Genomic DNA, 14,960 nt, shown 5'->3' on the forward strand with positions numbered 1-14,960 from the left:
AATTTTTGACAAACCTAGTACGCTAACAGTGTCAAAGCTCGACCTGGTGAAAATCATTTCAAGGAGAAATGCTCTAAAAATGCTCTTTTACAAAGACCATCCTTCTAATAATAATATCAGAGTGCCTCTCACCACTTTTTCTTTTGCAGAAAGATTTCTTTCCTCCCTCCCAGAGATGCTGTCAGAACGAGGGTTGGCCACCCCAAGACAGATTCTGTAACAGTTTCCATAAAAATGCTGCCAGTATTTGCTCAGTTACGTTATCTAAGGAACTGAGGAGTTTTGTTTATATTTTAAGATCAGCAAATGCCAAAAATACTAATGTGAATTGAATAACCTTTCCCAGTGTTACATTAAAACATTGATAGATCGTCCTTAAACATGTCTGCAGAACTTTTTAGATATTAAAGAAAACATTTATGTTCAGTAGCATTTTAGCATTGAGCCTATTTTATTTTGATTTAATTCCTGAAAGGTATAGTCCATATTGTACACCAAGCCTGAAGCCTTTGCTTTCCTGTCCTTCGCAGACCTGGGTTTGTTCTAGCTTCTCCGCTTACTACCTGTGTAGCCTTGGACAACCTGTCTGAGCCTCAGTTCTCTTATCTGTAAAACAGAATGAAGTATAACAGGGAAAGATGTTGGAAAAATGAAATGAGAACACTTGTGTCAATTACAGCATGGGTTTGAAGATTCATTCTGTTCACCAATCCTGTGTGCTCTAAGGCCACAGGTTCTTGGAATCTGCCCCATGGCTGGCCCCAGCAGTCACTGAAGAACACTACCCTCCCCAACCAAACCCTCCCCCTAGAAGTAGAGTTAGAGCTACTTTAGTTTAGGTCTTCAGTGTGAGCATCACCAAGTATGCAAATTACTGAACTCCACCAGTGATCTCAAGGTGAGGCCCAGCTATCTCCATGAACATGCCCTCCAGGTGATTCTGATAGTAGCCATAGCTTGAGAACCATTGTCCTACCTAGATCATTCTCTCTTTCCATCACCCTTCCCCACAGTTTCTAAATTTTTTCAGGCCCTTTGTACCTTTCATTAACTCATCTCCTCCAGCAGCCCTCTAATAGCCTGTGCTGTCTCTCATTCAGTTACTGCAAAAGTTCTCTGCTGGAACTGAATCCTTAATCACGGTTGGAGAGGAAGACCAGAACACCCTCTCAGGTGGAATAACTAAAAGCACCCCAAAGATTCACCTTTGACTAGATTGTCTCATGTCTTTTGTACCTTCTGGAAGCTCTCTCTGTCTCCCAGCCGTGCATTTCATTACAAGGGGCCCCTTCTGTTGGCTTTAGCTCAGGTTGTGCCATTGTAGGAAGGAGTTTGGGCAACTCCTACCCATAAAAGGTGCCATAGGCAAACCGATGACTAAATTTTCACAGAAATCTCTGTGTTCTTAGAATAAATTTCTAGAAGTTTACCTCTGGCAGGGCCAAGGTAGGTATCTTTTTGAAGCAGGTGAAATTAGATCTCTAAAATACTTCAGTAAGTTGAAAGCGTTGTGTTTGAAAAGTATTTCAAACTTCTCAAAGAAGAAGAATCCTTTGAATCAAAGAGCTTCTGATTCCCTGGTCGATTGTAAATGAAGCAGACCTTGAAGACTTGGCCAAAGTCTCCCTTCTTAGCAGTCACAGGACTCTCATGGATCACGTGTTTGGAATTCTGCATTCTCCATTTAGAGAGTTTCCTTGCAGATATCTGTGACTCACCTAATTCTAGGATGCTTTTGTGGAGGCCGTCCCCCCTGATTATATTCTTGGTAAACCTGAAAAGGCAAGGAAAGTGTTTTGGTTAAAACTATGAGAGGAGGTGACCACCGTGAAGGGCGCTGACACATCCTTTTGCTTTGCAGGAATGTTAGTTCAGCCGGAGAGGAGGCCCGCAGGAGGATGCGGGAATGTGATGGGCTCACGGATGCGCTGCTCTACGTGATTCAGTCTGCGCTGGGGAGCAGCGAGATCGATAGCAAGGTTTGTTGAATTTGCATAGGTGAAGCATCTTAGAGAAGAAGGATGCCCAGGGGACCAAACAGTGGCTAACAAGGATGGAGAGTTAATGCGATGTTTACTACCTTCACTCTGAGATCTATATCGACGTTTAATCCTAGCCTAGACACTTAATTCTTGATTAGTAGTGAATAAAAATTTAGATTAAGTTATTGTAACTACAGGTGTTCCAGATGAGTGTATAAACTCTCACATACCAGGTTGCCCACAATATTCTAGCTTTATTTTCTACAATCCATTGGCAAAAGAAAAAGAAATATTAAAACTACCTGAGAGTTGAATAATCCTATATTCTTACAAGATAGCTCTTGAACAACTTAATTTTGTCCAATGCCATGCAAGGAATGCCTGATGAAGTCTAAATAAATGCCGTCAAATTGCTACATAAACGAGCCTGTCAAAGCATCCATCATCAGCGTCCATTCAGTGCTTTATTTCGCAAACCAAAATAGAATTGGATGGGCTTCACCAGCGTTGAGCTATTTTGTTTTGTCTTCACTTGTCTTTTGATGAGTTTTGGTTCGTTTTCAATAAAAAATTTGTAATTTCCTAATATCCTGGTATCAACACAGACTTTACTGATGCTTTCTAGTAATACATGTGATGAATGTGATACCTTAATAAGACCTTAATACATGCGATACCTTAATAAGACCTTCTCTAGAGCCACTCTGTTGACATTTGGGTCCAGTTCTTTGCTGGGGGCTGCCCTGTGCACTGTAGGATGATGAGCGGCATCCCTGGTCTCCACCCACTAGATGCCAGTAGCATCCTTCCCGCAGCCCAGTTGTGACAAACAAAAATGGCTCCAGATATACCATAGGGAGCCAAAAATTGGCCCTGGTTCTGAACCAAAGCCTCAATCCCATGGTTTTTAATACCAACTCTTCTTCGGAATTGCCTTTGGAACATTTAATAAATTCATGTGCCTAGACCCCTTCACAGCCCTCTGAGTGAATCTGAGTGTCCAACTCTCATCTCCGATTTCTATTCCTCTGAAAGTTCATCAGGTGATTCGATGTGCATCTTGGATTGAGAACCGCCTTAGTAGATACAGCTTTGAAATGGACACTAGTCGGCAATACGATATAATGTAACTTAGTTGTAAGGTCAGATAAAGAACAAATAAGAGCGATTTTATCCATTTAGTTACTCGTTGGCATGGGGATGATTTGCCATGGCACTTCTCTACACATTAGAGTGACGGAAAAATTGAGAAAATTACTAAAAAAAACTAGAAAACTAAATTACTAGAAAAGCTAGAAAATTCCTGATGCCTGAGCCCTACTCCCTAAAGTTTAGGACCCATGATCTTTTCTGGGACTCTAGCCCTTTGAGTACCAGCTGACTCCAGTTATGACACTGGCTGTCATTTTATCACTGCCACTCAGTTACATTTGCATCCATTCATTTACCGTATATGACATCAATTTCAAAAGTGAAATATGATAGAAAAGATTTAATCAACCTCTCTTGTAAATGCCCTTAACAGCCATTTTAGACCTTTTAATATCATTGACAGGAAAATTAAGTCCCTGAAGAAACAACCAGTCAAGATGTCTTGAGTATTTACAGATACCTGTTAACACAATAGAGGAATTTTGAAAAGAGCTACTGAAGGTAATTCATAATTCACAGAAGCTGCAATGCTAAGCATCTTAATATTCAAAGTGGTAAAGACTAACACAGGGGATGCTAAGCCTATGGATACCAAGCAAGCTTTACTAGTGTCTGGGCCTTGTAGTTGAGAATAAAATAAGAGTCAACAGCCTCTTGTCTTGGTCCAGTGCCCACCACTGGGTGAGTAAGGCAGCCTTCAGGAGCATGGTCCAAAATCAGAGTGCTGTGAGGCATGCACATCTTTCTTCTGATGTGTCAGAGGACCAGACTCCTCAATCTCTCGGGAGACCTTGGAGATTCTCCTTGTTAATGTCCACATTTCCCCCAAAAGAGGAAACTGAAAGACTGAGGACCATTTAGGGCTGGAGTCAGAAAACTTAGATATTCCTTGAAATCATGCCATTTGCAGCAACATGGATGGACCTAGAGAAGCTCATACTAAGTGAAGTGAGTCAGACAAAGACAAATATCTGATACCGCTTATATGCAGACTCTAAAAAATATGATGCAAATGAACTTATTTACAAAACAGAAGCAGACTCACAGACTTAGAAAACAAAATTATGGTTACCAAAGGGGAAAGATGGGAGGGAGAGGGGATAAATTGGGAGTTTGGGATTGATGTACACACCACTATATTTAAAATAAATAATCAACAAGGACCTACTGTAGAGCACAAGGAACTCTGCTCAATATTCTGTAATAAACTAAATGGGAAAAGAATTGGAGAAAGAATAGATACACGTATATGTATAACTGAATCTCTTTGCTGTACACCTGAAACTAACACAACATTGTGAATCAACGATGCTCCAATAGAAAATAAAGATTAAAAGAAGAAAAAACAGAAGACTCAGATATTCCTGATTGAGCAGCAAGAATGCTAAGCTTGGCCCCAGGAGCGTGCTGGAAAATGTGCCATCTCTTCCTCCCGATGACCAAGGACAGGACCCGGGTGACCTCAGCTTTGAGACAAGGAGGATCCTTATAGCTGTTGAAAGGATCAAATGTGATAAACTACTCAGCAGTGCTCTGCTGGCCAGAATGTGCTATTGAGTTTTAACGTATTATTATTGTCCCATCACTTTCCACTCAGCCCTCTGCTTGGCCACTTCTTCTCAGTGACAAGTTAGAGGAGGGAAAAATGTGTGCACGCTGTCTTTGAGGCCAGCGAAGTTAATGAGTGAAAGAGCCTGGATTCCACGCACGCTCTCAGCTCAGCTCCGGGTAACTGGAACAGTTTGTTGAAAGGGTAACATATGGTGGAGCGTTCTACAGACAGCTTCCAAATTAGCCCTTTCTAATAGAAAATAAGGAGTCAAAATGACCCTGGTGACCAAGAGGAACTACGAAAGCTCTGTTGACAGCAATGGATATGGAAACCAAAACCACCAGCTGCCACCCACCTTCTGCTGGTGTCCCCAAGGAGGGTGGTGCCCGTCTTCCTTTTTTTCTTTTTTTCCTGCCCCTGCAGAGAAAAGCTCTTGACTTGGTAACCCTCCCAAACCAAGCTTAAGGAGAGATAAGTTCAACCCCTGGGGCCACCACCATCCAACCCTCTCTACCACTTCCTCTGTCTCCCTTCCGCCCTCCCCATCCCCACTCTGTCTCTCCTTCCTCTCCCCGCCATCCAGCTTCTCTCAGAATCATCCCTCAGCCACAGGTAGATTATAAAACATTTCTCAAAACGGCGGATTTATTCCCCAGTGGTCATTTGTTAAACAGAGGCATGGAGGTGCCCCAGGGAACATGAACAGCAGTATGAGAAAGGAGTTTATTCTCCCAAGTCTTTGATGTAAGAAAAATCAGTTTGAGCTGATTTAAAACTCGTTCTGACTTATGCCATAACATTTTCTTTTCAGGGAGAGACTTTTCTCCCTTTCATGCATTGCCCTGTGTTTACCTGCTTTCATGCCAGTTCCTTTTTTGATGCTGAGAGGATGCTTGAAATAGAAAATCAGGTTGACTCAAAGCCTGTGGGATTAGCAGCCCATGAAACCTTGAGAAGCTGACAAGAAAGCCTTGGAATGGCAAAGGTGCCGAAATATACCCTGAAAACTGGTTTTCCTGCCCACAGTAGTCATGTCAAACATATACAGTGCCTTTTGCCAGATTCCAGTCATAGGTGGGAACAGTGCAGGATCTGGACCCTGACAGCTCTCACTGCCCTTCCAGTCCCAACCTAGGACTAGAAAAAGTGGTGCAATCTGGTATAAGTTACTGAAAGCTTCAGACCTCATCTGTAAAATGGAATGATCTTCCCTGCCTTGAATGGTGGCTGTCACACAGCTGGTGCCTGAAAAGTGATAGCCAAGTTGGCATGCTTTTAAAAAGACAGCTTATCTCTTCTTTTTCAGATTTTGTGTGCCTGAAACTGACATGACATTGTAAATCAACTATACTTCAATAAAAAAATTTAAACTTAAACTTAAAAAATAAAATAAAACTTATCTCAGTTCAATTTTTTTTCCATCATTATCTTGTCCTTTGTAAAAATTTGGTATTTTTTTTCCTCTTCCCTCGGTTCCTCAAATCCAGGACAAAGGTCAAAAGGTTGATGCACTGGTCTGAATGTTTGGTTCCCCCAAAATCCATATGTTGAGACCTAATCTCCGATTTGGCAGTGGGGACTTTGGGAGGAAATAGAAGCACAGAGAGGTTTCACACTTTGGCCAAGGTCACGCAGCTCATTAAATGGCAGAGCCAGGACTCCATCATGGACCCATTAGATCTAGGTCACAAGCTCTGGACCTCCCAGGAGTACCATCTCCACCATTGTTAATGATCTAAATCCTTGTATAGCACTTGCTGTGTGCCAGGAACTCTTCTCAGTACCTACATACCGGATTAGTTTCCTGTTGCTGCTATAACAAATAGCCACAAACATAGCAGCTTAAAAACACAAACTTATTATCTTACCATCTTAGAGACCAGGAGTCCAAAATGGGTCTTTTGGGGCTAAAATCAAGTGTCCACAGGGCTGCATTCCTTCTGGAGGCTCGAGGGAGGCATCTGTTTCCTTGTCTTTACAGCTTCTCAAGGCCGCCCACATTCCTTGTCTCATGGCCCCTTCCTGCATCTCTAAAGCCAGCAATAGCAGGTCACGTCCTTCTCACGGGGTTTCACTCTAACTCTTCTGCCTCCCTCTTTTGTTTATAGGACCCTCAGGATTCCATGCCCCACCCCCCCCAGATAATCCAGGGTAATCTCCCCAACTGATTAGCAACCTTAATTCCCTCCACCACATAACCTGACGTATTCACAGGTTTCAGAGACTAAGATGTCGACATATTTGGGGCAGAGAGCTTTATTCTGCCTATCACATGTAAATACTCTAATTCCCCTATTCCACACAGCAGCCTAGAACGTGGCCACTATTATGGCCGTCTTACAGAGGAGGTTATGGTCACGGAGATATTGGGTGCACTGTCCAAGTCACACAGCCAGTGGTCAGAGACCTAGGGTTCTACAGGTATCCAGCTCTATGTGTGTCCTTAACCACTGTTTAATGCTCCTGCCAGGAAAATCAGCATGGAAACACTGATGCCCCCGGGTGAACACAGAACCCGGCTTGCCTGGGGCCACCCTGGTTTGCACCTCTTGCCCTGTTTCACCCCTAGAAAGTGCCCTGGTAGATGGTAAGTGTTAGTGTCACCCTCCCAGAGCTGACAGAAATCCAGTTATCTGTGCTTTTGGTGGTTCAGAGCCCTAGTCCCCATGCGGCCATTGTCCGTAAGTGGACGCCATCTGGGACCTCTCGTGGTTGTGGGTTCTTCCTCGCTCACAAATGAATTTCAATCAAAGGCAGCTGCTTAGAAAAGGACCTCTTGTTGATAAGTAGTATTTTGGGGGTGAGAAAAGGTCTTACGACTTTTCCAAGCTTCTCTAAATTCTTTCCACTGTGGCTGTCAAGGGAGCCATTAGGGGCAGCGGCTACATGCATCCAAAGAAAAATGTGTGTGTAAAGACAGATTGCTTTTCTGGGTGGAGGAGTGCTGGTTAGTTTTTATTCACTCCTCCTCCTTTTTTTTTTTTGGATTCTCCAGACCGTTGAAAACTGTGTGTGCATTTTAAGGAACCTTTCGTACCGGCTGGCAGCGGAAACGTCTCAGGGACAGCACCTGGGCACAGATGAGCTGGACGGGCTGCTCTGTGGTGAGGCCAATGGCAAAGATGCAGAGAGCTCCGGGTGCTGGGGCAAGAAGAAGAAGAAAAAGAAATCTCAAGATCAGGTGATGTGGGGACTCGCAGCTGCATGCAATCTTCCCTTGCCCTAATCCCAACATGCATGTTTCGTCTGTGTCTGCAGGTGCAGGGCTCTGCGTTTCTAACACGCGGTCACATCACTAATGCGTCTGCACAGGCTTTCCGTGGGGATTTCATAGCTGAGACAGTGGAGCATTACATGATTCCCCTCAGGTTCTGCAGCCACGCCAAGATAGGAAATTTCAAAAAGGGAAAGAGCCGCTTGAGTCCAGGGCAAGCTCTAAGGTTCCAGCTCACACAGTCGAGTCAGATGCAGGCGCTGATTCTTCTGTGTCAATGCACACATTTATTGCGGTCCTTGCGGGGGCCAGGCAGGTGCCTTGCAGGTGGTACAGTTCCACAGGATAGGTGTGGTCTAAGAAGGGAAGCTGTGGAGAGAGGCGCAGAAATCCAACATATATTGTATAGGTCATTTGGGAACTTTTGGACATGCAATCTTGCACTTATTGTTGGAAAACGGAATAATTCACAGCCCTCCCAACAGAATGACATTAGAAGCTTGGCCTTGGTGGGCAATTCCGGTTACTCCAGATAGCTGTCCGGCTGGAGAGGCCTCTTCAAAATGGAACGGCCTTTCCTCCAGCAGCTGTCGGTTGCCCTGCATTGAAGTAAAGGCCCACAGGCTGTGATTCTCAGCCTTGGCAAAAACAGAACAGCCTCCATCCCTGCCCCTCGGGAGCCTCTGGGAGGTACAACCCCTCACCCACCAGGCCCCCAGGTAAGGGAGTAATTAGAAAAAGTGCCCGTCCTGTAGCTGCCAGAAACCCCTGCTACTGAGATCTTCCCGTCTCCTCCGGACACTGTGGTCATGTTCCCAGCCTTCCCCTGACACTGTGGTTATACCTCCAGCCTTGCCCTGGACGCTATGGTTGTATCTCCAGCTGCTGAGGGTCCTATAAACCCAAGATCTGACTGTCCTCAGGAGTGGATGACTGAGAAAGTGGGACAGAATCCCCAACATGCTCTCTTGCCAGGTTTTTAATTCAAAATAAATTTTCAAAAATATCTGTTTAGGTCACAGCACACTATTTTCTAAACTATTTTTGGAGAAGTTTAACTCCGAGTGAGGGTTAAAGGAACTATTTTATTCATGGTAAGGATTAATGGGAATGTGTCCTTAAATATAATTCCTACATTTAACCTGAATGTGTCAGTGTTAGCATTTTTGTAGGTTACAGTTCTCAAGCTGTTTGTAGCCCCTGAGGCTCCAGGTCTTTCTACAGCTTCTGGATCTGTATGTTCCAGCTTAAACACGCCTATAATTTAGGAGATACAGGCTCATTGCCTCTTTGACGGTGACCTTCCACTCTGAGAAATAAATCCCCAGCCCTGCTTTTTCTCCTGCCCTGGATCAGTACTCTGTGTCTTCCATCTCCCCCTGAACTGGAGGAGCCTTTTGGGAGTATTGAGCCATGGTTCTTAATTCTGCCTCTTAGAACCCTCCTACCATGGGGGATGCAGTGGTTATCCAGCACCTGCCATGTGCCAAGTATTATACTAAGTGATGTCACACACTTCAGTTATCCTACCTCGTACTTAAGGGCGCCAAACGCTTATGGGTTCTGAATATTTTTCAATATCAAATAAGTTAAAGATGGCCTAACAAAGGTACATGGGTTCTTCTCATGGTTTCCTTTTGTGGTATTGTATACCATGGGGCCCAGTCCCTACACTGCTTTACCCTGGAAAGCATGCTCAATAAAGTTGAAAGGAAGAAAAGCCTACGGGCAAGAATATAGTGCTTTACAGTCTACCCTGTGATCAAAATCACCTGAATCTCACCTACAACCTAATGATTCAGAACCTCTGGGATGGGCCCAGGCAACTTTGGAAATCAGATTTGTGGAAGTCCATTAATATGACATTAGCCTTGGCAGGCAGGATGAAAGAAAGAAAGAGGGAAAGAGAGAGGGAGGGAGGGAGGAAGAAAGAAAAGAAAGGAAGAAAAACTTTAAACTGAGGTTAAATTCACTCTGATTTCATGGTTTTCTCTTTAGTCTATGGCTTAGATTTTGAAGCACACCCTTCTGATAGCTTCTGTGCCTGGCCCTGGTGTCTCCTTTAATAAGATTCTGCCCCGACACTGAACCCTTTCCCCAACTCTGCCAAGGTGTGCTCACGTGGCTTGAGGTCTTTCAAATGACAGGTGAGATTAGGAGTTGATTGGGTCCAGAGAAGCCAGGGGTCAGAAGAGAACATTCATGAACATCACCCCAAGATAGAGCCCTTCTTCCAAGGTGCTTAGCTGCTTCCATGAAACCTCATGGTGAGCAATATTCCACCTCAGAACGCTGTACTTCAAACCATAATTTATGACATCAGTGAGCTCTTTTCTAAGTTCAGTCCGCTAAAATGATGAGTAGAATCTTATGATTTTTGCCTGAAATCTAAATGAAAATGTGTACAGTCTGTTCCATTTTTCTTCTTACAATATTCTTTTAAGGGAGAAAAAAAGAATTTCTTTAAGAAAGTTTTGCTGAAACCACCGTAAGTTAAAATACAATGGAACTTTGTTGTTTATAAAGAAGCTTCAAAGTTATTTCAACCAAATGATAGTTTTAAAAAATGTTTTCAAACTGTTCTCCTACATAATATAAAAATATTTTGAAGTGCAAGGAAATTCAGTATCAAGCTTAATGAGGATGTAAACAGATGGAGTGTTAGGTTTGCAGCTATAAAAATGGTCAGATATAATACATCCCCTGGAATCTCTACTGCTCATAAAGTCAGTCTCTTTAAAGAATAGGTAGTGATTATAGAAAGTGTATAATACAAAGTGAAATGAAGAAAGAGGTATATAGATATAGATACAATGCAGATAAAACCTGGCCAGTTTAGTAAAATATGTGTCATATGCAAATTCAAACTATGCATGTACAAAAAATACGTTTTTTTAGAAAAAGTGCAGTACATCAAAGATGATAGAAGATAGTGACTGATTCTTCTTATATGTATTTGTAAATTTTCTACAATGGGCATTACAATTGTAATCTTTTCAAATATTATTTTAAAATCATATTCAAAAAGGAACCAACTGACCAAGTCAGTGTTCGCTTATGCAAATGTATATGCTTTTTTCTCTTAAATTTGAGTTGCCTCAGAGAAAGGCATAAGATAAAATGAAAAGTTATCTAATGCACGGCAGATCCTTACCAGGACAGAGGAGCCAGAGGTTTTACCAGGAAGCAAAAGTGATGAAAATCATAATATTGGTTTAGTGATTGACTCTGTCACTTGCTGAATTCCAGAAATTTATGTTGACTTTCACCTTGGGCATGGGTATTCTGTACCTTTGGAAAATACTATACTTTGCAGGTCAGATTTAGTTATAATAAAAATCTTGCAAACTTTCTTTTAGATCCTTGATAGGGATAATTCAAGAAAATATATGATACAGAACTATCAGATGTAAGCCCCTGTGTGTGGCTGTATTGGACACTTCTGTGCATCGTATTCTGGTCCAAAAGGACGTTGCAAATTCATTAATTTCTGACTTTGTGTTCAGTGCCTATCGCTGAATTATAAGAAATGACTGGTTTCTCTAGTAGCTCTTTTCAATTAGACCCTCTGCCAAAGCAGTCTACATGTCATGTGCCAAGAGGCATATCTCACCCAGCACAGTCCTCACCGCCGCTGGCAGGGCTTTGTGCCAGCAGCCTGGCAGAGCAGGGCAGGGGTGGCAATCCGAAGATTGAGGTCCAGGGAAATAGCAGCAGACAAAATTGATTTAGCTGCTTTCCCACTCTTTGTAGAAATAAGCATTTTTGTTTTTCGATTTGGCATGTGGCCAAGGTTCCCGCGATGGTGTCCGGGGATCAGTGGTGCTCAAACATGGATGAGAGGTAACAGGATACTGCTGGCTGATGGCCCGAGCAGACCTGGGCCTTCAAGACCTACTCTGTGTGAACTTGACTGTGTACAGAGAAACCCGCAGTGAAAAACAGAAGTAAAACAAGCGAGATCCCCTAGAGTTCAAAAATCTCTCTTCTGCTTGAATCACCTCTGAATTTTTTAGTTCACAGGGGTATTTATATAGCCACATGGGTGAGGATGTAAACCTATCAGAATTCAAAGGTGATTCTGATCCAGCATTTTTATATGATCAACTTTCTCCCTCTCCTGATAATCTTTGTTTAGTGAGCTGGGATCAGTTTAAGAGAAGTATTATTACTCTTTTTCATCTCTTTTCTAGGTTGTTGATGCCAAACGCATAGATTGTGGGAAGTTTCACTTGAGATATCAGCATGATATCTTATCCACAAAAGCAGTAGTATTGGGCTTCCGTGTAAAACCTTTAAGACCCCTTAATTTCTTCCATGACTATAGATGTCTCCACAGAAGCTCAAGGCCTTTAACCTGCATGCTTTCCCAAAAGTGTCCTGCAGGCCATCTCCTCACTTATGCTCACGCTGCTCCTCTATCCAGCGTTCCCCTTCCCTTCTTCCACTCCTTGGAGAATCATCCTTTAAAACCAAGTAAAACATCACTTTCACCCTTTAAAGAGTTCTCCCAAGTAAAAAGTGAATCCTTCTCTAATCTGCATCTGCATGGTTTTATTTAAACTTCTCCTCCAATGCTCATCACATTGTCAGTCACATACAGCTGTTGATCTCCTGGAGGGAGAATTTTCTGAGGGGCAAGACTGTGTGGGTCTTCTTTCCATCTTTGACATCTAGCCCAAGGCCCAGCACCAGCTGTGCTGAATGGCAGTCCAGCTGTGGTCCACTGGGCCTCTAGCTCTTGCTGTGGCGTTGTTGCCAGTCAGTGGTCCCAGCCTCATCCATTGTCTTCTTGGGACACTTGGCCTCCCACGGCTGCTGTGAGCCAGGAGCGCTGCATAGCCCTTCTCTTTCCGTTTGTGGTTCAGGCTGTTCCTCAGCTTCTCAGGGCAGTGCTGCATTTTATTACCTTCTGACTCTGTGATCACCAGCAAACCTAATGAACACTCTAGATCTTGATAATCATCTGAGAACTTGCAGTTCATGTCAACAAGTGTAGATGCATGTATCTCAAAGTACCCCTGGAGAAGCAGTACTTTGATCACACCAGACTAAAAGATGCTTAGTTCTGAAGATGTCAGTGTGTGACATACATAAATGGGATTAGATGCCATGAAATCCCATACCCTGAAAAGTTTCCTTGGAGTTTCAGGACTTTGTATTGAGACTCACACATAGCCCACTGTGTCCCATGGATGCTGTTGGCCCAGAAGTGAGACTCTGAGAATAAATAGAATAAATAGCAATCAATGTCCCAAAGCACAAAAAAAAATAGCAATCAATGTCCCAAAGCACAAAAATGAATTTTATTGTTAGTTTAAATCAGTACATTGCAGATTTGAATTTTAAACTTACTTAAATTTTAAATAAGTTTCTCCTTGAGACAAAATATATATTAATTATAAGTAAAAATATTATATCTATAAAAATATTTAAATCACTTCAAAAATTTTTATAAATATTTATGTTAATAAATACATGTACACGTGATATGTAAATAATATACGAGTAAAACAGCAATAAGCTACAAGAAGAAAATAATGCACACACCCCCATCATCTTCCTTTCTAGTGTGAGCCACAATAAAAATTTATACCTGGGCCTCTAATCCTCTCTGATCTCTTTCTCTCTGTATTTATGCATAGCTTTGTTTAACCTTTCAAAGTACAATTATACGATATTGGTTGGAGTGTGAGTTAAAACACATCATACCACATCAGACAGCCAAGTTCATAGTGACTTCGAGAAGACAAGTGTGTTTCCCGCTAATGTAAAAGTCGGCGCTGCTGGCAGCTCTGGTCTGTAGAATCTCCGGAGGCTCCTTAGATCTGTCATGCTCACCTCTTCAGGATGCTGCCCTCCTCCTCATGGTCCAAAGATGGCTCTGTATCCAGAGTCCAGGAGAAGAAATGGAGCCAAGAAGACAGAGGGGAGTACCCTTTCCTCTAGAACTGCCCCCGCTGAATGTCACACACATCACTGTTGCCTACACCCTCTCCATCTGGACGGGACACATTAGCACCTGAGTTGCAGGGGTGACTGGGATGTGTAGTGTTTTTTGTGGGGCAACCGTGACCCTAGGTGAACCTTGGGCATTCTCTTAACCAAAGGGAAAAGGGGTACAGTGGCATACTAAGGGGGTGCAGTAGGAGTTCTCTACCTCAGTAAGGAGGGGTATTTTATCATTGAAATGGTTTAGAATTGTCTGCACAGGGTAATAAGAAAGACCAACTTTCATACATTTTGCTGTTTGCAAATTCTCTGCAGACAGTGTAGCCCCCGATTACCTGCAGCCAGGTGACTGGCACACCACTGAAGGGAAGGACAGGTGTGGGTGCTCCACCCACCCTGCCTCGCTCTGCAGGCTGTTGTAGACACTTTATCACTTGGCTCTGCGTGACCTCTCTCCTTGCCAGTAAATAGTCATCTACACCAGAATATGGAAAGGCTACCAAGAATTCCATTGTAGGGGCCTGCCATGTTGTATGAACCAGTCCCCGATGATCAGAAAATTAGGTTGCTCCCAAATTTTAACTAACATAAACTGCAATCAACATCCGTGTAGTTAAGTCTCGCCTATATCCTTAATCACTTCTCAGGGATAAATTCTTAAAAGTAAAACATCTAGTTTTACTTTTACAGAGAATGCTTTTCAGGCTCTGGCGACATAGCCAAAATTTGTCTTAATCACTCTGGATGCCAGTGACACACAGTGTGAGTACATTTTGATTTGCTTTATTATCACCTGATGGATCTGCCCCTTTGTGACATGCTTGATGCTTTTAAGTCCTCGTTTCCTAATATCACAGGTGGTTTTTCTTTCTTCCAGGCAGTTTCCATTTCCTTATTAGTAACCATACTTTCTCGTTTGTGGCTTAATACCATTTCCTTTCTGATCATCTGCTGATTTCAGCTGCCGCTCATCCCTCACGGCTGGTAGCAGTGTAGTCTCGCTCTGCTGTCACCTCCCCGTATGCCAGGAGTTTGGTGACTCAAGACATGCTATTTCATGTCCTCAAAGCAATAAATCGCATGCGCCCACAAAGACCACGGCTGCACG

General features: G+C 43.0%; 1 protein-coding gene across 1 annotated transcript in view; it reads left to right on the plus strand.

Annotated features, from left to right (window-relative positions):
* Window positions 1-14,960, plus strand: part of CTNND2 (catenin delta 2) — a 427,936-nt gene that overhangs the window by 288,797 nt on the left and 124,179 nt on the right. Inside the window, exons 10-11 of the mRNA XM_024767199.1 lie at window positions 1,862-1,979; window positions 7,682-7,867. Of these exons, the coding sequence (XP_024622967.1) occupies window positions 1,862-1,979; window positions 7,682-7,867 (304 nt within the window). The remainder of the gene's footprint in view (window positions 1-1,861; window positions 1,980-7,681; window positions 7,868-14,960) is intronic.

Source organism: Neophocaena asiaeorientalis, unplaced genomic scaffold, assembly GCF_003031525.2.
Source record: "Neophocaena asiaeorientalis asiaeorientalis breed wild unplaced genomic scaffold, Neophocaena_asiaeorientalis_V1.1 scaffold112, whole genome shotgun sequence".
NCBI lineage: Eukaryota > Metazoa > Chordata > Mammalia > Artiodactyla > Phocoenidae > Neophocaena > Neophocaena asiaeorientalis.